Here is a 24622-nt window from a genome sequence, read left to right as displayed (position 1 = left end):
CAGTCCTGCACCAAATCTTCAGCATTACAGTAAAATAACTAAAAGCTGCTGACTCAGCTGTGTTTTCATTTTATAGTACTATTGAACAGACTCATGTTCCAATTTCTCTAATCAACCATTATACACTCACTGGTCATTTCATTAGACACACAAATGTTCTTCAGAGACAGAAAGTCAAACTGAAACACTTCTCAAATTAGTTCACTTTTAGGACTTAAAACATAAGTAATCCCAAAGTTATCCGATTGAAAGCTGTAACAATTAGCTGATTAATTAACTGCAACTATTTGAAGTTTGCATTTAAGATAAGATAAGATAAGATAAGATAAGATAAGATAAGATAAGATAAGATAAGATAAGATAAGATAAGATAAGATAATCAAGACTTTATTGATCCCTGTTGGGGAAATTCAAATGATGCAGCAGCACAAGTCAGTGACCAAAAAAGATGAACTGTTCCGCACTAGATCTTTAAAATTAGCGTCAATAACTGAAAGAGCTGCTGATTCAACTGTGTTTGCATTTTGTAGTGCTATTGAACAGCTTTGTGATTAGTGATTATCATGCTTTCTCGGTTTGTCTACATTATAAATAGTTTTAAAAGTCCTTGTACACACAGAGGTGAAGCGGTGGTAGTCATCATCTGTCGGAGAAGTCACCAGATTTAGCAAAACTTCCTTGTAGCAAGTCTTTGTTTAGCCTGTGGCTCTCATCTCTGAGGGACAGAGGGAGCTATGTTTGAGTAAGAGTTGTTTCTGTTTCGGAAAAGATCGCAGCATTTGAAAACAGACCGTCTGGTTGCATGGTTCATCGAGGAATGAACGGAGCTAGCTGTGGTGTGGCGTCGCGAAGCGGCAGCCGCAGCCGGAGAAGCTGTCGACTTTCGCACCCAAATTACAAGACATGTGGCAGGAAGAGGAAGAGAGGCTGCAGCAGGAGGTGTAAAAACCTGCAGGCTTCAGTTTGTCCTCTGTAGGTCAATCAGGACTGCAGCGGCACAGCAGCAGAGGAAACATCTCAGCATTAACTGGAGTGGGAGACTGAATACGTCCTTCACGGACCACGGTTCCTTGTGTTTCTTAATCTGAGGTGTTCTGGAGTTGAACCCTTTGATTCCTACATGTTGAGATTATGTTGTTGATTTCCAGTGCTCCATCCCTTCACAGCTGTCCACCTGAATCCATTAATTATTCATTAGTCATCTCACTTCTACCTTATTCTTTTTCTATTTTTTCTTATGTCTTTATGTATGTATTTTTTTTAAATTTTTTTCATTTCGTGACTCTCAGACAGTAAGTTGACTCAGTAATGAGTCATGAATCTTGAATCTTTCATCTTCGTGCTACCTGCACATTAAAAATGTGTCTCCACATTCCTCCCCAGACAGAACTCGACATGTGATCTCAGTTTCTTGCTCTGTACGGAAACAAACACCAACATCATTTAGGATGTAGTAGTGCATTGAGGCAGGAGTGGCAGCAGTTCAGAAGTTGCCTGAGAATTTCACAGTTTTTAAGATTTCTCCTAAAATCAAAGTAATTCAGCACCAATTGTCGGTTTTTACAGGTAAAAAGCAAAAAGAGACGTTAACACTGAATTCTGCCTAATCTGAAATAAGTGATTGGTAATTTTACATATTTTAATTATGAGATAGTCATCATTATGGTTTCTTTTCTGTTTCTTTATCAAGAGTTTTTCAGGAAGCCTTTTTAATACAGTGCTTAATGTACATGCACAGGTGATAGTCTTGGAATTAGACCCTGAAACCAGATTTTTACCCACATGTGAACACTCACATCTAGGAACAAATGGATATAAACCTTGAAGATCCTTGATGATCCTAAACCCACAACACAAACGTTTAACTTCCTGTTGTGTTTTAAAGAAACAAAACATGATTACAGACGATAAAAATTCATTTATTATTTTCTTGATATGAAATATAATCATAAATAATTGCGCTGTGTTTTTTTTTTTTCAAATGTACAAACTTCACAGCAGCATATCAAGTGATTCAGATATTGTGCAGAAATTTTTAATTTTAGAACTTTGAATGTTGACGTCGTATCAACAGCTGGGATGAAAAATTAATCAGGTTTTATATTAAAAAAAACAAAACAGTACAAGAGAGACAAATCCAGCTGATTCTGTTGTTGCTTCTTATTTATCTTCCTCCTCCTCGTCGTCCTCCTCCTCTACCTCCTCCTCCTCCACCTCCTCGTCCTCGCCGTCGCTGTCCTCTAACAGCCGGGACCGGAGAGCCAGCCGCTGAGCCACCGCCGTTACCATAGCAGCGCCCTTCCCGCTGCCGTCCTCCGAGACAAGAAAGGAGATGTCACACTTGGGGGCGAGCAGGCGCACCGCTGCCTTGAGCTCCTCGCTGAAACTGAAGGGAGGAGAGAGGGGAGAGATTTGAACCGGTGAATCAGATTTTCGAGATGTTGAGTCACTCCTCCTCCAAAATCACTTACAGTAGAGTCTGAGTCTGACTGCAGTATTTTCTATAAACTGTTACTCATAATTTGTTTTTAGAAAGACTTCTCTAAATATATGATTAATATATTGCTTCATTTTAATGACTTTTTCTAATTTAATGGGGACACTGACACTGGCCCCGACATAATATACATTATTATTCTGTTAATAGTTATGATAGATAACAATAACAAAACCTTAGAAATGACATGAAGCCACTTTAACATATCGTTCTAATTTAAGGTCAAATAGTGTGATTTTATGGTGATCTGTGTATCTCTCCAGAGTTGTGTAACAAGTATTCTGGATTTATATGTGAGGTGTTGGGGTTGTTTTAAATTAAAGCGCTATTTAGGCAGTCAACAAACAAATATGAAGTAAACTTTTTTACATTTTTTAACTTTGGTTTAGTTAAAGTGTTAGACAGTTTGAAGGGTTAATGTAAACGTCATCAAGTTCTTGTTGTAATTTATACGTCATCGTGTTGTTATGTTACTGGTTCTGTCCATTTGAACTGGGCTGAATGTGGCCCCTCAACTAAAACTGGTGCTCGCTTTAAGCCTCCATGGATCAGACTTGTTTCTCCAGAAATCTTCTTCATTCTGGATTTGACTGATCTCATTTAATTTGTAGGCAACATCCTGAACTGGTTGTTGTGCTTGTCGTCATTCCCAAACTGCTTTCAAACTCAAATCCTTCCAGTCCAACGTATTCCTGCTTCTAACATCAACTCTGAGGGTAAAATGTTCAGCTTGCTGCCTGATACATCCACCCACTGACAGGAGTCATGACAACTAGATAATCAGAGTTATTCACTTTATTTTCTCAGTGTCATTTTTCTCATTTTCTGACTTACTTCGGGTGCTTTCTGTAGACCGTCCCGTCCACCCCCACCGTGGTCTTCAGACGTTTCAGCCCTCGGTTGGCACGGATACGGTTGGCAACGGTCGCCAGGGCGGCAGCACAGAGGCGGGCGGAGCGTGAGGAGATGGTGTCACAGACCAGACGCACCACGCTGGCATCAACCGGCTCCCAGTTCAGACCCAGCGAGGTCAGAACCCTCTGGCAATTTTCTAGGCCACTGTCAGGCCTGAACCGGAGACCAAAAACAAAGGTTATAGTGAAACAAACATGGTCAAATAATTGGTTTTAAAAAGTGAAAAAAAAAAAAGTGCACTCACTCCTCAATCCAAGAGATGAACTTCGTCTCAAATTTGTCCTGGGTGAGCAGCGCCTCAGACGTCTGTCCTTTAAAAAGCAGCTTGTCCTCCGTCAGCTTCACCAGCACAAGTCGAACAATTTCCCCCAAGTACATGCCGCTGATCATCTTCTCAAAGCTGCAGGATGACACAGATTATCAGGACAAAAAGACTCATCATCAGAGTATTTATTGACACAGCTTTAAGTTTTCTTGCTCACACAAACTGTGAAACCATAGATTGTTATAAAAAAGAAAAAAAAAAGAAGTGGATGCCATGATGGCTCCTCTAAAAGCAAAACCAGAGCAAGTAGAGCTCCCCCTGGTGGCTGGATGCAGTATAGATCATACAAACTCCGCCCCCTCTATGTCAGTGGAAGGGACTGGCACCAAACTAAAATACACAAACCCACAGTACCTTTACGTATCTGTTTCAGTTAACATTTCATTTTAGTCTTTGTTTCTTCGTTAACGTATCTTACGGCGACGCTACAGACACAATGCATGATGGGATATCCACCACCCATTGAGTGACGGTCACTATTTTTCACAATGCTTTATGGGAAATTTTGAGTGCCTTATGTAGGGCATAGAATTTGATCACTAGTTTCGGACACCATTACAAAGTGGTGTAGGGCCCTATATCACCCCTATATTGGCTCTGGTGCCAAACTCAAACAAAATGGCGCTGCCCGTGTCCCTGGGATACTAGCATCAGTTTGGACTTTTTGTCCAGTCTATGTGTCAAACCAATCAAACAATGGATTCATTAATAAAACCAGAATTCTTTTTAAATTACAGTTATTCTTACGTGTGGACGCCGGGGTTGATTGACATCTTGTCCACCTCCACGTCAAACTCCGTCTGGACGTCTTTCAGGGAGCCGTCGTCTCCAAAGCCGCCCCACTCTGTGTTGATGCACATTCTCCCGTCGTCGCCCTCCACGCGCTTGACGTTCATCATCTCCTCCATGTAGCAGCAGTTGGTTCCCGTCCCTGCAGAAGGGCATTTAAAAAAGTTTTAATTAAGATCTTAAGGAACTAGATACTTCCTGGTAGGAGGAGGAGGAGGGCGAGACCAAAGTCAGGGTCACTTCTTGTGTCTTTGTGTATTTATGTCTCTTTGTTGTGGTTTCATGACAGTTTCTGGTTGTTTAGTGTCTCTTTATCTTTGTCAAGTTTTTTTGCATCTCTCCATTGTTGCATTTGTTCATTTATTCAAACGCATGGTTACCGATGATCATGCCGATCTCACAGCTCTGGTCCCTGTAGCCACAGCTCATCATCGTGCCCACTGTATCGTTCACCATGGCAACCGAGCCAATATCGTAGTCCTGCAGAGAGAGAGAGAGAGAGACAGACAGGTAAGTTCATGTCTCTCCTATTTATAATCTATTTTGTACCAATAACCTGCCTACACTCACACACTACACATATTCATCAGAGTAGCATCCAGAATGCGAAGAAGCAAAAAGAAAACTCAGAAATGGAAAGAATAATCTACAAAATCAATAAAAGCACTTAAAATATCAGTATGCGAGACTGACCCCTCTTCTCTTAGCAGCCTCTTTCAGTAGCTTCACCACATCTTGTCCCTCCACCCCGGAGCAGTTGAAGCCTTTGGTCCAGCGGATCAAGATGCTCTGTGCAGAAAAATAAGACACAATTTTATGTTAAAGACATTCCAGAATAATCAGTGTTTTGGTGTGTCCTGAAAAATATTTTTCTGTTGTTCTTCTGACCTTGTCGATTTCTTTCTGCTCGCAGGGGAAGGAGAAAGTGAAGCCCAGAGGAAGAGTTTTTCCCTTCAGGTCCTGAGAGTCGATGAAATCACTGAGACAGGCGGCGATGTGGTCGAACAACTGGACAAAGACGCAGACACATTTACTTTTACTACTTGAGTGCAGCTAAGAAAAAAGGATGGCACAAGCCGTAAAGTCGCCCATTCCTGGACTATTTTCCTTTGCGTCACCTGTTCTCCTGTCCCCAGCATGATTTCCTGTGGGATGGCACAGATCTGACTGTCCATCTTCACCACTTTCTGCTCCTCCTCCATCACACGGACATGGAGCACTCGGAAGTTCGTTCCGCCCAGATCCAAGGCCAGGAAGTCGCCTTTCTCTGCCGGAAGTTTGGGAAATTATTGCTTTGTTGTTGTTATGACAATGAGTGTTAGTGTAATATATCTTTCTGTTATCTTTTAATTCATTAGAGCTTGATTCAGCCCTGACTAGTGTTGGCCTGGAAGCTAAAATATTTCCTGGTATAAAGTTGGTCTCTTAGAGTCTTTTTGTTGTGAACTGATTAAGCTCAAATGTTTGTGATTGTTTTTGTGCACGTTTTTTACCCTTCTTTCAAGTTTTGTTATTCTTTTTTATTTAAATTTTTTACTTCCAGAGAGCCTCGGACGCAAGACCAACTTCCTCTGTTTATGTAGTAAAGTTCATCCAGAGTCTCCCTGTTGGGAACTTATTACTATAATAAAATTATCTGAACGGGGCTTCATGTGGTGGTGGTTTCTTACCTGTCCCATCTGGCGTCTCCCTGACAAACGTGGGCAGCATCTTGACGGGCGCCCTGTGATGCGAGTGTTTTCCCAAACCTCGGATCAGATCCTTCCTCAACAGAGCAGAAACCTGCTGCAGCTTCTCCAGAGACAGACGGAAAGGCTCCAGGTACATCTCCACCTGCAGGAAGGAGAGGAGGAAGGGGAAGAAGAGATCAACAATGGTCCAAGTGTAACAGGGTCAAGCCTGTACATATTGTCATAATTACACAAAATCTGTTGTATTTGTGATGCGTTTCTAACCCTGGCTGTTAAAACATGTCACTCGTCTGTGGTAGACCCTATACATCCATCCTCTCCTATTAGATACAATTTTCTCGAGGGAGAGGTATGTGCCACATTTTTAATTACAATGAATCCTATGTATTTGTGTTTTATTATCATTATTACACTTGTTTCTGCCTTACAATACAAAGATTGTAATGTATTGGTAAGGTAACTTCCGCTTGCTTGAATCTCACTTGTGTGTCAAACTAACTTTGATCTTGTCTAATATTTGTTTCATTCACACAGGAACAGGAGCAGCGAAGCTTAATTAAAAGGTCGTTGTCTTGTTTAAATTTGACAGATACCAGGAAAATGGAAATCACCTCATCATTATCAAACACCAATCAGAAACCAATCAGTTACACGAGGAAAGAGAAAAACCAGAGACAGGGTCATGGTTCAGGAATGATTTGAGGAACAACAACAATGAGGTCAAGGTATTGCCTCCAGCACCTGTGGGGCGTTCTAGACGAACAAGTCTGATCCATGGAGGCTCCACCTCTTAACTTGCAAGACTTAAAGCAGGACTTAAAAGATCTGCTGCTGACGTCTTGGCACCTTCAGAGGACTAGATGAGTTCAGGCCTCAACAGGTTTTACTGAAAGCTTATATTTAGTCCATGAGATAAACTCTGCCCGTTTAACCACAAGATGGCAGAATTTCCTCACACACTGCTGCACCTACAGATTAGTTTTAGCTCAGTGAAACAATTTAAAGATAAAACTGCAGAACACTGAATGGATGATCTGAGACTCAGATACGGGTTCAGGAAGGTAGAAAACTAAGGGAGAACATGCTGATCTGCAGATTCTTGAGTTAAATCCTTATCTTTCGAAGGCAGATAATAGCAAGAGGAATGTTGCTCAACATAAATTAAAGAGGGAGCCATGATAATGCAAATGAGGGAATAAAATAATTTATTATTTGGAGTAGATAATTCCAGTAAAATTAATAAAGAATAAGGAGAAAGAGGTAAGAGGGATACCAAATAATAATTTGCTGGAAAGTGTGATTTGGCTGCGCACAACTTATACCATGTTTGACCTAAAGTTACATTAAATCTTCATGCAGTTTATGGTCAGAAGAAATAAACATGTCTATGAGCAGGAAAAGGTCTGGCTGGCACTGTTCGTGTAATGATTCTCAGGAGATCGGAGGAACAATTCATTTTTTCTCTTGCTGTTTTCCTGTTTCCTTAAAAGCTGGAAAAACACTGCAATGATTTTAACAGCTACAGTTCAGTGATCCGAATCTACGTTCATGGTCATGTTATGCTATGGAGGTGTGGTTAATCTTCACACGTTGACATCCAGCCTTCGGTATTTTGATAGTGAATATTTCATTTGGCATTGTGATTGTTTCATTCTCACAATCTTTCTCACACCATTAATCCGAGCATTTTAAATTCCTCAGACAAGTTTCAACAGTGAGGGTCTGCTCCACAACAACTGAACACTGAGACTATTACATAAACTGGCTTGACGATCTCTGTCATTGATAGACACAGCTGTATAACACAGCTAAAGTCACTGACAGAAGGCTAACGAAACAGCTAGTCGCAGGAATAAGCTAAATGCACAGCCTAAGACACAGAAAGACTTCAAAGTTAGTCATGGAAACAATGCTAATTACACAAGTTTTACCAACTAATCAGAACAACAAAGTTGAAGTTATGCAAAGAAAGCTAACGACAAAGTTAAACCTATATAAAGAAAGACAACACAGCTAAAGTCACAAGGAGAAAGTTGACTACAAACTCTAAGTCATAGATCTGAGTTACCTACGCAGCGTAAATTGTAGAAGGAAACTAGCTGCATATCTTAGCCCACACAGAAAGCAGCAAGAAACAAAGGGAAGCTAAAATTATACAAATACAGCTAAATAACAAGGTAAGGTTATACAGACAAAACAAAACACACAGCTCAGGTCATACAAAAAAGCTAACTGCACAATTTAACTCATAGGAAGAAACTGCACAGCAAATTTCATACAAAGACCTCAAAGTTAAAATCATAGAAACGATGCTAATTACACAGTTAAGGTCCTACAAAAAAGCCAACTACACAGAGAAAGCTAACAACAAATCAAAACTTATATAAAGAAAGATAAATACACCACACCATGAAGATGGAGTCACAGAAACAATGTTAAGTATACAGCTACAATAATAAAAAGAAGTCAGTTAAACGGCTAAAATGTGCTACCTTTAGGCGAAGCTAGATGGTGTTAGCTGGCTTTCACTAAAGTTTAATTATTTATGTCATTTTAGTTATTTTGTTAAACATAGTTTAATAGGTAAGCAGCTAAATACGTTTCCTATGGAAGAGGGGAAAAAAATGCAGTTATATTCTTGCTGGTTGAGGCAGCTAACTTAGCATAGCTTAGCTTAGCTGCCATCTCATGGTTTTGTTTCTTGAGACTTGGTGATCAGCTATTTGTATTAAATTCTAAATGAATGCATTATATCTAGTTCTGTGTGTAATATTGGTATTCAAACATTTTCACTAAAAGCAATGTAAATAAAAAACAGACTAAGGTCAATATATTTAAACTAAAACAGATGTGAAAGCTGAGAGAACAGTTTGTTGGTAAAATGAGGTAGGTTTGCTGTCATTTGTGGCAATGCCATCTTGTAATCGCACATAATAAGCTCAACAAGGCTAAATTACTCTGCAGTGATTAACTGTATATTATTAATGACTTTTTATTCAGTGAAATAAATGAATGAATCAAAACAAATAGCTGATACTTGTAAAAGCAAACGTCTGTTGCCATGACACCTTTGGTTATATAATGTACCTACATGAACATGTCTGATCTTAATCTGATTCCAGGATGGACAAACCTACACTTCCTTCACCTCTTTGTCTGTGGTTGACTCCTTCAAAAGTTCAGTAATTTTCCAGAGGCGTGTTTTCTCAGCTCACCACTCTCAGTATCTTTTATTTCCCCCCTCCTCTGCCCTTGCCTCTACATGCTTGTTCTTGCTTCATCAGAGGAGGTGAGGCTTGCTTCATTCCTCCATCATGACTCTTTAGTCATGCTTTATAACCGTAATCAACAGTAAAATGATGATTTATCACATGTAAAGGCGCTCAAAGGAAAGATAAACTGGCAAAATAACTATATTTTATTATCAGTATCAGATGTATTTGGTCAGTTACTCGTTTTATCTGGACTTTAAATAAGAAATAATATGAGCAGCAGTGCAGATCATGGATATTAGTGTGTGGGAAACGTTTTGCCATAAAGTATTAAAGAAGTAAATTGAGGGGGTGTGGCTTATGTTCTTAACTATTGTGCAACCGGCCACCAGGGGGCAATCCAAAAATGTTTGCTTCACTGGTATGAAAGTGCGTATTAAGGAAAATAAATCCAGAGTCAGAAAAGTTTTCTAGGTCCTAGCTTGGCCTCCGCATTACGTGTGACCCACTCTGCATGCTAATTATTGTTGCATGCCCACATACTCCTCAAGGCCCATCCTCCATCATTAAATATATGACTTAGATTTAATGAACTATCCTTTTACAAAACATTTCATGCAAATTCCTTAAGAAAAATAATGTTAAGAATAGCACTTGCATTCATTTCTGGGCTGGTTATGGCCTGCAGACCGTATGTTTGACAACCCTGTCATAGACAGTTCATTCTATACTATTCGAAACGTAGAAATAAGTCTTGTTTCCATGATCACCATGAGTGTCTTATCAGAGACTCATAAAAAAAACATTCCCGAAGTTGAGAAAAATGAATCAGGCTGCCCTGCCTGTCAAAAACCAAAAATGTCCCAGCTACACAGCTGACTGAGAATAAAATGAGTAATAAATGAAACCTGTTTAACTTTACACTGCACAGCTGAAAATGATTTTGAGTTTGGTGTTATGCAATTGGGACATAAAGTCACAAGTTCAGTCACTCCCACAAATCTGGAAGTGACTGTGACTGTGGTTTATCAATCGTACCAGTGTCATTGTTGAGATTTCACAATATAGGAATCCTTAAAGCAGCCTAATGTGGATGTCTCCTCCAGATTATTAGTCGTTGTGACTTTGATATTATCCTCTGAGATTTCTCAATACAAGCAACTCCAAATCACTGTAAAGATTTAAGTAATACTTAAGCTTTATGTTAGAAACTGTAATCAGCCAAATACTGATTTGATAAGTCCTAATTAGCTTTATTGTCAAATATGTCCAATAGAATCCAGATATATACATTTATTTTTTGACATTAACTACAGCCATGAGAGAAATAATGTTGAGATCTGATTCCATCTGTTTCCATACGCGAAACATGCTTAAATAAGACGTTGAGCACAGATGGCGTACACGGCATGTTAGCATTCTTCACCCACCGCTTTACTTATACAGGGTTTCTGCAGGTTTGAACAAGTGAATTTTAAGACTTTTTAAGACTATTATGGGTTTAAGACTTACAGGTACGAAATATAGGGAAAATCAGAGATTCAGAATTACTCTCAAAATAACAACATTTATTGTCATTCAACTATCAACTATCACTATCAGGAATCCCTGGTCATGGGCTCCATTAATGAGGAACAGAAACATAACAGGCCGGCGCCAGAGAGGGTCAGACTGCAAATGAAGCAGTAAATGAACATAAGGACTTAAGACTTGGCTAAATGTAATTTAAGGGCTACGATGCCAAATATGGCCATATTTAAGACTTTTTAACTCCATGGAAACCTCGTTATGACAGGTAAGCAGTGACAGGTACCTTGCTGAGCGTGTCCGGAGGGATTCCGTCCAGGTGAAGGGTCGAGGTGTCTCCGCTCAGTCTGGGCTTCTTGGAAATGTGAGCGCTGCTCTGGCCGTTAGTCTCAGTTTTGCTCATCTGGTCAGAAAAAAAAAAAAAAAAAATGAAAGCCTTTTTAAACTTTGGGGTTGTGTTGAGCTATAACAAGTCATTAGTTCTATATTAGACGAAAACTCAGTTTTCCACTTTATAATTTGTCTTTAAATTAATTTGTATTTGTATTTCCACCTTGAACACCATGATCTTTTTTTCCATCGCTGTTAGCCACGTTGGCTTATTCCACTGTTGGTTGGTCAGATCCAAATATCTCAATAAATATTCAACGTACTGCTACAGAATTTGGTATGTAGATCATTTTTCCTCTCTGGATGAATCCTGAGTTTGATGATTGTCTGACATTTCCTTGTAGCGCCACCAGCAGGTCAGTGTGTAAACTATCTAAGTCTACTCAACGGGATAAAAACTGGTATACGTTTACACTTTTGAGACCTTGAATTTGACAGAATGGACACATTTGATTCCTCATATGAACTGGAATTTATTAAATATTCAGGTCAGCATTTTGTTTGCTAGCTGCAAAACTAAATATATTCCAATCATAGCTCACAGAAGCCGCTAAAGTATGTAGTGTTGCACAAAGAAAGGTGAACAAATGTTCACAGTCTTCACTAAGAGGAGATCCTTTATTTTCAGTTTCTTGCTAAAACAAGTGAAGATGGTAAAGAAGCCCCAGGATGTTAGCATGTTGTTAGCGTGCTAGAAGCATACAGAGCTGCTAGCACGTCTGATTAATTATTTTTTGGAAGCATAAAAATTAACTAATCAAGTGGCTGGTACATGTCACACACAACGTTTTTCCTCCTGATCATGCAGATTTTAAATAGGAAGGTAATCAAGCCAAAGTGAAACAAATCTTTTTTTAACTTCCACCTGCTGATCCTAAGACAGTCCAACAGATTCAAAGACAAACACACCTGTGATTGTGACCCGAGCATGACATCACATTCGCTCAAAGGAAACAGTTTTACAGTCTATTGGGACCATATTGGGACCAAACAAACAAAAGAACAACGTCACATAAAAAGTACTTTCAAATCAAAAGTATGAAGCTTTATTTCAGTCACAGAACAGAAGTTGACTGAGCTGTAAACTTCACCCATTCCCACTGCTACAATTTAGATTCTGTCTGCCTTTAGGGCTCTGTTACTCGCCTGGGCTCCAAGCAACAGACAAACACTGACGGCACAACTTTACACTTTTCATTTTTCTCGTGCGTTTTCTTTAAAGCTGCACAACTTTGCACTTTCTTCTCAACCAACACCGCACAGGCAACTTTTCCTCCTTTCAGTTCCTAATTTTGTATTTTCTAAGTCAACTAACACAAACTTCCTGCTCCAGTGGTCGTTGAAATCCCACTCAGAGCCACAACTTGATAATTTAAAGGTGGACTCTCTTTGGCTTTGTTTTTTCCCCCCTCACCTCCCACATCCCATCTCATCATCTCACTGGGAAATTGAGCTTTTCTGCGAAGCTTTTAATTCTCATTTTCAGGCAGAATTCTGTACTTTTGCAAAGTTTAAAATCGTTAGTCACGCGACAAGTGGCGGCTGAAACGTCCGAACACCAGCTACAGAGTCACAAAAATGCTGATAATCCTTTGTGAAGCCAGAAGCCCCGTGGGTTCTGAAAACAGAGAAGTCACACTGTTGAAACGCTGACTTGTCTCTGAGCCGCTGCAAACATGTGGCGACCTCAGACACACCCTTTCAGGTTACACTTGACCGGCAACACAGCCTAAGGTGTTTCTTTTGAGCCATGTCAGATCTTTAGTTTTTAAATGACTTGAACTGTCTTCATTCATTGTCACACACAAAGCTTCATCCATAACCATGTTTTAGAAATGCAGCTCAGGTTCCTGCGCAGGGCAACAAAGACCAGAAATGTTATTTCTCTAAGAATTCTTCTGTGGTCTTTAAAAGAAAAGGTTTTGAGTTTGTGGAATAATCAGGATATGGAAGACAAAACTCCAGGAGACATCTTCATCAAAACACAGTTATTATCTATGTAAAAATCAAACAAACAAAAAAAGACAGGAAAAGAAAAACTTACTTTTGCGTCCTGTGTTGTGCAGCTTCAACTGACAGAAGTCAACTTCCTTAATGAATGGGGAGGTGGTGTAAAGGAGAGGAGCTGTGTTTTCACCGGGTTGACACCCACTTTATGAAAAAAAGGCAGCGCTGATGTCGTAACACAAGGAGACTCTCACACTCATTCCCTGGTCTGATGTATCCTGGATGGAGGAGGATCTGATTCACAGATAAAGTATTCTACTAGTTTGTGTGAGAACTTGATTGAAATGAGACCATTTTTTTATTTTTATTTTTTAGAAGATTAAGCCTCGGTTGCTAAAGAGGACGAGACAGTTTTTCATAATATTTTGTCAAACTTTAACTGATCTGTAATCAGTATTTCACAAAAGTATTCAAAGTGGTGGTTTTCCTTCATAAAGAACTTCCTTAAACATTGCTTTTCAGTTTATTATTAAATGTTAGCATTTCGTATTAGCGTTGGTAGCAACTGAAAGCAGGCGAGAGAATAAAACCGTGATCGTGTATGTACAGTATATCGATTTTATTATCAACAAACCCCATTTGAAGACCAAAACCAACAATGCATTGTGGATCTTTTAGCGTGATAACAAAAACAGGTGCTGCTTTTAAAATACATAAACAAAATGCTACCACAAATAAATACACAAGAAAACAGTGCGTTTGTCAGGGACTATTTTTAAACAGTGGATTGATATATATTTGGAGATCTGGTGAGTTGGCAGCAGCAGGACGGTGCACGTAGAGTGAAAATGTTGATCTGGTTGCTTCCTTTGTTTCTGGGGGGATTTGTTGACCAGAAGAATCTACAGTGCATCATCTCTATCAGCCTTTAACGTCCAGTCGCGTAGAAAAGTGATGAAGAAAAAACTGGCCTGGTTGATGCAACTGAACGTCGCTGTGGAGTCTTACAAAACAGGAGGTTGCACATTGTTGCGTTGCTTCAAAGTCTTTCAGTGGAAACTCAAACCTCTGGCTGACCTATGTAACAACCGACTACAGTAGTGTGACGCTGGGGTTCAAGGGGCTGTGGCACCATGAAGAGAGGGAGCGGCGCTTAATCCTGAGCTTGCTGCATGTAAAACAAAAAAAACAAAAAAAAAAAAGGCACAATACTGGACATGAAGATGGAGATAAGGATGAAGAGGAGGACTGAGTAGCATCTGGACCCATGAGACATCTATGTGCTGTTTAAAGTGCTAATTAGCTATTTGACAGAATTTGGGCTTTTCTGCTATATCCAATTATGAAAACCAAAGAATGTCAACAGTTTATTTCTGTTTAAATAAAATAGGAAATGTTTCAGGTCTTTCCAGTTCTTTTGTTTAAAGGCTTTGGTTTTCAGTCTTTTTTGTCGCTACTGTTGCTCCTCCTCGTCATCCTCATCTTCGTCGCCGGCTCAGCTTCTTGGTTCGCTGCGTCTTTTTGAAGTCAATAAGGCAGTCGGTGGCCTCGGAGATGGAAGTGAAGGACCGGATGGGAGAGTTGCTGATCCTCAACGTCGAAATGTCGTCGTCATCGTCGTCGTCATCATCGTTCAGATCGATGACTTCGCTGAAAAGGAACCAGAAAGAAAAACTACAGTCAACAACTAGCTGGTACAAACGTCTTGAAGGAAATGACTCTCCTTACCTCGGCTGGAGTTTGGATCCAGACGGCCCAGCTTCTGTTAAGACACAACAATGCTAGGGTGAGGACGGACTCTGAAAACTGACTCTGCTGCTTTGTTTACGATTTGAATACCAGTGTTAGCTTTAATGTCGCTAAGCTGCTGTTTTCATGGCTAGGAAGCTAAAAGGAGCTACTATTAGCTGGTAGGCTGGTGGTTGAGCGTGTCATGACTCAGGCAAATAATAGATATTGTAGAACAAGATGTCTACTACCAGTACATTAAACAATATTTTCTCCACATTCTGCAGCCGACCATAAGGGAAACGAAGAAAGAGATTTTTTCAAACAGGAAACTATAACCGTCTTCTAAAGGTTTCAAGTCTCCTCTGGTGAGCTTCAGTTTACTGGTCAGGTGTATTTAATCTCGGCTTCATGAAAGAATTAGTTTATAACAACAGAGAGATGTTGATTCAACTGTATTTTCATTGTGTAGAGTTTTCAAGTGAGAGTTTATCAAAAGTGAGTAATTTATCTCCTCAGTGCAGCTATTTATTTAACCTTCATCCAACAAATAAAACGAATCAATTTATGTTTCATGAAATCCAGAAGTCAAAGGTGATGAATCTGAAGGTTTCCGTGAATATTAGACTTCTATAGATGCTGATGTTGAGTAAATATGGAAGAAAAGCATCATTTGGACTTTAGCAACCATAACAATGAGAACCTCACCTGAGTCCCTGCCATCATTCTGCTCCAGAGCCGACAGCAGATTTCCCTTCTGAAAGATCAGAAACACAGAAAAACTTCATTCATACATTCATCAACAACTTCCTTGCGATTTCAAAATAAAAGTCTCGGCTGAGTTCACGGTCTTACCGCTGCAGACCTCACTGGGTGACGCCTGATGCAGAGCTCGGTGTGTCGGCTGTACTCTCTCAGAGGAACGCCTCTCTGACAGATGTAGCACTTCTGATTCCTGTCGATCAAATTAAAATAGTCAGAACACATCAAACCCACATGTTTGTACAGTGAATATATGTTTTGTATATTTGAGTGTATATTTTATATTGTTATGCAACAAACACCAAGGCAAATTCATGTACAAATATAACTGGCAATAAAGTCTTTTCTGATTCAGAAAACTCTTAATAATTGAATAAATGCAACGGCTCATGAATAAATACTTACTTCCCAGAGTCGCTCGTCTCTTCGGCTGCCACCTCTGATCTCTTCGTTCTCTTCCTCCACGGCTTCAGCGAAACTAAACAGAGGAGAGGAAAGTTTTAACAGGTCGACGAAGCTCCTCGTCTCACCTGAGATCCACAGGACACCGGCGGAGTGACTGATTGGACTTCAACAGGAATAAACATCAAGACAAGACAGGAGGGAACAAAAAAGACAATGTAGAGGAAAAGAACGATTGAGATCTTGACCAGCGATCACCAATAAAACCCCTGATGCCTCGTTTCCAATAAATAAGTATAAGCAGCATGTCTGGGTATGAAGCCTGTTCGTCCTCTTACTGTCATGTGTTTTCTTTTTAACCTGAATGTGCTACTGTGTGGCCTGATCTGCTTTGTATGTCCTTTTAAATGGCTCCATGGGGACAAATAAAGTGAACTGAATTAAATATTAAAGAGACGGTAGATTCTGGTTAAAATTCACCCTGGCTTGGTTGAGCTTCTCCACGTTTCTGTTACCTTGGGAACAGACGACTTCGGGCCTCCTCTCGTCCACGTCCACGTCCCCGTCCCCGTCGCAGTACGCCGCGTGAACCTCGATCTCACTCGCCGGGAACGAGGTCTGGCAGATGGGACAGTCGACGGAGGCTTTTGGGCCGCAGGAGACGACGGTCGACTCCAGTTCAGGCGACGTCGACCTCTGAAGACCTCTGTGTTTTACCTGCTCCGCATCTGGATTCACATCTGGACCCGTCCTGTCCACCTTCACCTCCTGCTCCTCCTCCTCCTCCTCTCTCACAGTTTGTCCTCCAGGATTAATGCTGCTGACGGGGGCCAGTCCCTTCTTCGGCTCTCCTTTGGAAACAGTTTGAAAATAGTCACAGATATATAAAAAAATAAAATAAAATACACGTTCATGAGCAAACGAAAGGCTCCGTTACCGTCCACCTCCATGTCCTCCTCGTGCTCCAGAGGCTCGTCCCCGGCCGGAGAATCGTCTCGGAGGATCATCTCGACTTCACACAGCTCGGGGCTTTCAGGCGGAGGCTGTGGAGAAACCAGGGCAACGTCAGGGAAACCGAGAAGATTTCAGCGTTTTCTTCACATTTTGTGTTTCTTGACCATAATGTGAATTTCATCGTCACCTCTGCTCGTCCCTCAGCTTCTATTATCAGATCCTGGGTGCTGTCGTCGCTCAGTTGCGTCTCTAGTGTCAAACAGAAGAAGATGAACTAAGTGTAATAACCGTTGTTTTTGGCGGATGTTCTTTGACGCAGCAAATATCAGCACCTGGACAAACCACACAGTCGTCGTTGTCCACCTGTCCTTCGTCTCCTTCAATCTTCTCTCCCTCTTCTTTGTTTTTCTTCTCTTTTTCCTCCTCTTCACCCTTCGTTTCTTCCTCCTCGTCCTCCTCATCGGCTGGAAGGAAATCAGCTGATTCGAACTGTTTTTTGCCTCTCAGCCTGAGGCCTCGTCTGAAAACAAAGTTCACAACATTTTGGTTTCTTTCTATTTTTTTAAAAAACTTTTTTTTCATCTGTTTTGCAACTCCTTCACTTTCAGATTGTCATGCAATACTTTGTGTTACAATCCAATTACTTTCCGTTGCATTTCACTACTTTTTGTATATATGCCAATACTTGTATATTGTTTATTCTATTCTACCTTTTTAATCTCATTATTTATCCTTTTACACAGTCCACTCTTTATTCTTATTACTTTTCTGCAAACTGCAATTTCCCCACTGAGGGACAAATTAAGGTTTTTCTATTCTATCTCTCTATTTTAGAGTGAAACTTCTAATGATCAGACTCATTGCTGATACCAAGTGGACAAACTACGTTACTGTACGTTAGTGTAACTTTTTGTTCTGCGTAAACCTGACAGTGGATTTAAAGAAATGCCACTAAATTAAAAACCAAAGTCTAAAGTCTACGTTGAACTTTAAACTTCTCAAACTGTTTATGAAAAATGAAAATGGAAACATCTCAATAACTGCACGTGAATCAAGTCTAACCGGTAAATGGTTTCCACGGAGACTAAACAAAACGATGTGATCAGATATGTGTTCACATTAAAACATCAGTGACTGTAGAAGTTTATTGATGAAGAGGAGCTTCACAGGAGAAGGAAACAGAGGAGGAGGTGGAAAAGGTAGAAGAAGGAGGAGAAAAAGGGGGAATTTATTAATTTATCCAGAAGTCTCTTCTCATGTTTTGTTCACCGTCCATCAGCCTGTGGACTCTGAATAAACGGTGTCATTGTTGAGTTACCTTCGAGGAGCAGGATGTTGAGGTGAATCAGAGGGCGACTCAGGTGAAGGAGATTTCTAAGAGGAAAAAACATGTCACGACTGTCAGAAGATCAGATTCAACATATGAAATCTAACATCTGCAGAAAGTCTAGAGACGCGACATCTGATAGAAGTCTCCACTATTAACAGCGATCAGCTTTAGAACTAAGATGGATTCAACGTGTTTTAGATAAATGTACCTCTGGCTGCGGCAGGACGGCCTCTCCCCACTCAGCCTTCCTCAGCAGACACCTCTGGGCCTGTTTCAGACTCTTTTTGTAGACCTCCATCTGAGCCAGGATCACCTGGGTGTACCTGTCGGGGTCGAGGCCTCGAGGGCAGAAGGGAACCCCCCAGTAGTAGTGAACCGTCTGCCTGCCTGTGGGCTCCCCAAGTGACGAGGGCGACGTCGCGCTGACCTTCCCCTGCAGGTCCTGCTCCGTGGTGGATGGACGCAGTCGGCTGGTGGACGCGATAGAAGAAGAAGAAGAAGAAGAAGAAAAATAATTCAGGGTGAAGAGTTGCTCTGATCTTTAAATACTTGAGACACCTCTAGATTGAGGCTGGTACTGTTGAATGTTATGTAATGTGGTGATTTTGGAGACCAGGTTACACAGTTTTTCATGTTTTTTTGAGGTGTTCCTAAACAGTTTTTGAGTGTCATTGCTATGGGGTGGGGTGGGGTGGGGGCCTGGTCTGGTCTAGGTGGGTACCACATGTCTAAGTGACATTAACACAAATGTCAGCTCAAAAACTTTCCCAGCAGAACAATGATTTTCCACAAGATGGTCAATGTTATTACCTTCTCCTGCTAGTGGTCATAATGTAGTGGCTGATCAGTGTATTCTGCTGCACACACTACAGGATGTTACTCACAATCTCACATTTGCAGATAATATTGATTATTGATTTCTTGATTTTACCGTCGATTTCAAGATAAATCGAGATTCACACGATACAGATCGGAGATGATGACGAGGAAACAAACAACATGTTAGTAATGTGTTGTTGGCCCAGCTCCAAAGTAATTAATCCGTTTTTTTTTTTACAAGTGATGGTGGAAAGAAGCCAGCTGAGGCGGTTCAGGGCATCTGGTGAGGATTTCTCTGGGGAGCATCTCTCTGGAGGTTTACTGGGGATGTCTGGCTGGGAGGTGGTGAACTCAGACATGTGTTACTACGGAGAGGGATGTCTGGAATTTCTTGCTTCTTTCTTGTTTTCCTTCTTCTTCCTGTAAAATGCATCTCGACTGAGGCCTAAAATAAAGTCTGCCTTTAATCTCCCGTCACTGACCTGCGGTTCAGCCCGGTCGTTTCTGGAGAAGCTGCAGCCTCGTGGTTCAGGGAGGCCGTCTGGCTCTCCGCCCGGTGGACAGGGGCCTCCTCGGGGAAGACCGGACTGGGGGAGCTGGCCGGCTGCAAAGCAGAGCGGAAAAGTGACGAAGACGAAAAGATAATAACTAATGTTATTTTTCCTACTTTTTTGTATTAACCACTACTTAAAAAACCTTCTGAATATCCTCACGAGTCAGACATCACTTACACTGTTCAGGTCATCATTTATAAAAGGGCCTTATATTTTCATGTCCAACAGCTCACAGAGCAAATTCAAATGTTGAGGTAAACGGGAAATCAGTTTGGGGGCAATAAGATTTCATCGACCTTGTTCCTTCAGGTAAACGAAACGTCATCCGATCAACCTAAAGCTGACGGTACATACCGTGACGTCCTCTTCCCCCTCGTCCGACCAGACGAGCTTCATGTCGCTGCTCATCTCCACCTGGGGTGAATTCCAGTCTTTGTTGAACCTGTTCTTTGGCTTGTCTGCATAACGTAAAAAAACCCAGAGACAAACAAATGAAGACGACTCCAACTGCTGGTAAAGATGAAGCGCACAGTGTTTGATGTTTCACCTGATTCAGACGGCCTGCTGATCGAGTTTAACCCGCCGTCGGCCCTCGTGTCCTACATTTGGTAAGAATCGAATTAGTGACATGACGTACACGTTGGAACAAGCTGTACGGTCTCACCTACTGAAAGCACGTACGTCATTAGATATTAATTGACTAAATATTCTGAGGCAGTGACACAAAGTATCCATCATTTTTCAGATTTGACTGCATCTCTTGTATGTGTGCTATGAATTGTGGGGATGACGTATATTTGGAACAAGCTGTAAAGTCTCAGTCACTAATAAACCGACACCTGGCAGCTCTTTTACATGGTCTCAGCTGTGGTTGGTTCAGTGACAAAATATTTAATTCTAATTTTAGTTTCTCTTCAGAGACTCTGACAATCTGACCTTTACACCTGGACTCACCTCCCTGCTGCCCGATGGACTCCCTTTTCCGTTTGAAGCTAGTAGCTCTGCAGCCGAAGGAATCGACTTCATGTCAAACCCTGGGCTTTTGCGGTGGCCGTGACTCTGCTGAGCCCGTCCTGGAGTATCGGAGATTATTATTAATTCATCTGAGGACGGTGAATTCTCTGGAAGACCGGGGCTGCTTGGGAATACAGGGCTCTTGGGCCGGGAGGACGAGGCCCTCGCAGAGGGAGATAAACTCTCCTGAGAAGAGAAATTGAACCCTGAGTTTTCGCAGGTTGGGCTAGACGCAGCACCGTGGGGTTTGCAGGCACTTGGAGACGCCTCACGCTGAGTGTTCCTCCCAAACACGGGACTTTTAACATACTCGGGACTCGGCTCCGCTTCTCTGTCGTCTCCCCGATCGTTCTCTGAGAAGACGGGACTTTTGGGACAGGGCGTGACGTTACGTCCTGGGAACGTCGGGCTCTTGGGCCGAGCGGACTTTTGAGTGGAAGTGCAACTGTCCTGAGAGCAGAAGACAAACCCTGAGTTTCTGCAGGAGTCCAGCAGGTTCTGGTTCAGCCGGCTGATTTGGACCTCGGCTCTGCAGCCGGTCAAGGGGAAGACGGGAGATTTACGGAGCTCGCAGTCGTCGATCTGCGTCGAGTCAGAGCTCTGCTTCAACGGATACAAACACAAAAAAAAAAGAAATAAATCACACAAAGCAGCAAATATTTTCTCCTCTAGTGAACAAATGACCAACTCCAGAAGGAGAATGAATAAAAGTTGACGAACCAGCGGAGAGTCCAGAGACTCTAAGTGGGTTAAAGAATCCTGAGATGAGATTTTCTGAGTCTGGGACAAGTCTGGCATCTCCGGCAGAGGACTTTCTGCTTTCCTTCTCCGCTTTTTACTCCTGTTGTCGTCATCTCCAGAATTCATGTCTGGAAATTCAACACATTTGAATTTGACTGATTTTCTTTTTTCTCTGGAGAACAACCTAACTTGTCAGACTCCGCTAAGAGTTGCTAAGAGTCGACCCACCTGAGCTCAGGTCCGTCTTTGACTCGCAGTCGTCTTCGTCTGGGGCAGACGCTCGGATCCCATTCGGGTACAAGAGTTTCCGTCGGGAGCAAAGCCTGAGAGATTCACTCTGAGACGCCTGGTCGACCATCTACAAGAGAATAACACAAAGTTCTGCTGTGATTTACCAGGTCGTGAATCTAGTCAATGATCATTTCCGATTCGTTTTGCAGGTTTCTGATGATCTTGGAAGAGGTTTTGGTTTGTTCTTGATGAAGATGTAGTTAATTTTCTGACTTTTTAAAGGGAGCCTTTATTCAGTATCAAAATAAAGTAAGCCAGTGGGAAATTTAACACATTTGTAAAAACTTTTTACAGTCTGTAAAGTTACTGAAAACACTAATAAATTATGTTTCTACTTCCTTCTTGGTGACTCTCAGTACCTACAGTATTTATATTAACGTCTACTGAAAATCTTTCTGTAGCCTAACCCTGCTTTAAACTTCTCCACAACTTCATCCGTGACCTGTCTGGTGTGTTCCTTGGACTCATGATGCTGTTCGCTCCCCACTATTCTCTTAAGAAACCTCTGAGGCCGACACAGAGCAGCTGTATTTGTACTGAGATTAGATTACGTACAGGACTCTATTTAGTCATTAGGTCAACATTCGATAACTTCTGAAGGCAACTGGTTGCACTCAGAGAAAAGGAGGCTGAATACTTTAGCACAACAGACTTGTCATATTTTTATTTGAAAAAATAAAATCATGTATAATTTTCTTTCTACTTGTCACTTTGTGTTTTTCACATACAATTCCAAGTTCTATGTGGAATCGGTTTATATAGTATGTGCAACATATTATATAAATGCTTTTTAATAGCTGGGAAAGCATCATAATTAAGATCTTTTACTTAAACAGTAGAATACTGAAACAGATCAGAATGATCCTTTAACAACCTCTGCACTCACGCTCTCTTGGATGGCCTTCATCACGGCCTCGTCCTCCTCTCTCTGTCTGAGCGCAGACACACTGGCCTCCTGTTTGCTCAGACGCAGAGCTAAGTCCATCATCTCCTCCTCCGTCATCTCTGCAGATAACACTTCCAGGTTAACAACAACAAAAAAAATAAAAAATCACTGACACAGGTACTGGGTGGAATAGAAGTTCATGTACCTTTGGGTTTGGGTTTGGTTTCTCTCCCCCTCCTTCGTTTGTCTCTTGCTGATGACACCGACAGAAGAGATACAGATAACTCTTCCTGGAAGAACAAAGAGCAGAAAAGCAAGGATGGAAGATGTTTTTAAAACCTGTCAGTGACACATGATTCATTTCCTCCTGACACCTTCACAGACCTTATTGTCTGTGTCGTCGTCCTCCTGAGTGTCTTCGTCCATCTGTTGGCTCTCTGAGACAGTGTCGTTGATTGCTGGCTTCCTCAGAGCCATCCCGGTTTGCTCAAGAGCGACTAAATCCAAACAAGATGCAAAAATAAAAAACAAACTCAAAACTTCACCAGTTAAAATCACACTTGAACTATTTGCACTTCCTGTGTTTCTGGTGTAATTTCTAATTCATGGCCGAAATCTTTGGACAAACTCTTCTACATTTCTTTGAGAGAGAACTCTCACCAAGAAACGAAGACCAAGAGTTAAGTCGCTGCAGAGGAGACGTTCGTTACCAGAAGTGGTGTGTTTGTATTCTCCTAGAGTCGAATGCATTCAAGTTTTGGTTTATAGCAGAAAAATAAATAAACTAGAAAAGGTCGGGCCGGGCTGAAGGCAGACAATGTATTCTCAGCTACCATTTTAAAGGTTTAATTATAAGGTAAACATGTTTATAGGGTGTATATCTTTCAGAGCTTTCTTGATGTGCTGTGCAGCCATGTAGGGCATTTTCGAGTCTTCCTGTGAACACCTGCCTCATTTGTAATCCTGCTCATTCTAACAGAAAACTTCACATCAATCTGAAAGGCAACTCTGGAGATTTAGAAGATTAGTTTGCAAAACAAAACAAAACAAAAACTTGAACATGGTAAAGAAACTGTGACATTAGCTAAACAGGACAATGTAAGCGAATCTAAACACACAGATTCTTAATAATCCCCTGTATTATTTTTTAAATAATGTTAATTTTGTGTGAGCTGAGACCTGATTTACTGGATGATGTAGACTGTCGTCTTCTTCCTCTCATCTGTCCTCGGCTGTGGACATCAAACTATCTGACCTCTGAGTAAAATTTAAAAAAAAAAAAAAAAAGAAGAAGAAGAAAAAAGCAAATACAGAGATTAATTAATCAAACCGAATTTAAACACTCGCTAGCTTCAAACATCAGTTAAGAATTGACGTTAGCATAAACAAATGCGAGAACACATCATGGCTGAAAACTGCGAATAAAGTTCACATTTTCGGTTGTATGTGCTTAAAAATGGGGACGAAACAGTCGCTCCTGTCTTTCTTTTTTCGAGAGACATAGATAACAACAAGTGGACGGATAATATTCCGTCCTGAAACACTCACAGCTCAGCTCTCTTTACCATTAGATCTATGCTCTTCACTTTCGCGGCGCCATGTTTGTTTCTGTACGTTACGTCCGATCACGTGACTATTACGTAGCGCGTTGCCTTCATGTACAATTTTACACGAGAAGCCAACAAGTCGTGTTAAGGTTAAAGCATATATATGCAGTCAGTGGTTACAAATAGAGCTGCCCTGTAAAGACCAGCCTTAAACATTAAAAGTGTAAATCACTCCTCGTTACAGGAATGTTTAGTTTCGCTTGAGACATTTGTACGTGCGCCAAAAGAGACGCCGGATGTG

General features: G+C 41.2%; 2 protein-coding genes across 7 annotated transcripts; both read right to left on the bottom strand.

Moving 5' to 3' along the window:
* Positions 1 to 1898: 1898 nt before the first annotated feature.
* On the bottom strand, positions 1899 to 13536 carry LOC125021820 (hexokinase-4-like). Its single transcript, XM_047608043.1, has 11 exons — positions 13391 to 13536; positions 11243 to 11359; positions 6197 to 6359; positions 5645 to 5793; positions 5415 to 5534; positions 5220 to 5315; positions 4907 to 5006; positions 4485 to 4668; positions 3657 to 3812; positions 3332 to 3565; positions 1899 to 2386 (listed from the first exon to the last, which is right to left on the bottom strand). The coding sequence occupies exons 2-11, from the start codon at positions 11357 to 11359 to the stop codon at positions 2161 to 2163; spliced, it is 1545 nt and encodes a 514-aa protein (XP_047463999.1). The 5' UTR covers positions 13391 to 13536; the 3' UTR covers positions 1899 to 2160.
* Positions 13537 to 13888: 352 nt separating this feature from the next.
* On the bottom strand, positions 13889 to 24413 carry uimc1 (ubiquitin interaction motif containing 1). 6 transcript variants are annotated; one of them, XM_047607948.1, is made up of 22 exons: positions 24340 to 24413; positions 23954 to 24031; positions 23159 to 23271; positions 22980 to 23064; positions 22763 to 22893; positions 21826 to 21955; positions 21577 to 21725; positions 20797 to 21459; positions 20390 to 20441; positions 20197 to 20300; positions 19771 to 19892; positions 18678 to 18939; positions 18458 to 18513; positions 17472 to 17659; positions 17327 to 17388; positions 17123 to 17228; positions 16701 to 17036; positions 16189 to 16261; positions 15877 to 15976; positions 15730 to 15778; positions 15022 to 15055; positions 13889 to 14943 (listed from the first exon to the last, which is right to left on the bottom strand). In XM_047607948.1, exons 2-22 carry the CDS (start codon positions 23994 to 23996, stop codon positions 14772 to 14774), a joined length of 3030 nt encoding a protein of 1009 aa, XP_047463904.1. In that variant the 5' UTR covers positions 23997 to 24031; positions 24340 to 24413; the 3' UTR covers positions 13889 to 14771. The 6 variants fall into 6 exon arrangements, with proteins under 6 accessions (XP_047463904.1, XP_047463903.1, XP_047463905.1 ...); XM_047607947.1 differs by having other exon boundaries at positions 24323 to 24404; XM_047607949.1 differs by having other exon boundaries at positions 20797 to 21456; positions 24323 to 24404.
* Between the last annotated feature and the right edge of the window lie 209 nt (positions 24414 to 24622).

This window comes from Mugil cephalus, chromosome 15 (genome assembly GCF_022458985.1).
Source record: "Mugil cephalus isolate CIBA_MC_2020 chromosome 15, CIBA_Mcephalus_1.1, whole genome shotgun sequence".
Lineage (NCBI taxonomy): Eukaryota > Metazoa > Chordata > Actinopteri > Mugiliformes > Mugilidae > Mugil > Mugil cephalus.
The sequence above is the reverse complement of the archived record's forward strand: the minus strand, read 5'-3'. Positions and strand labels throughout refer to the sequence as shown.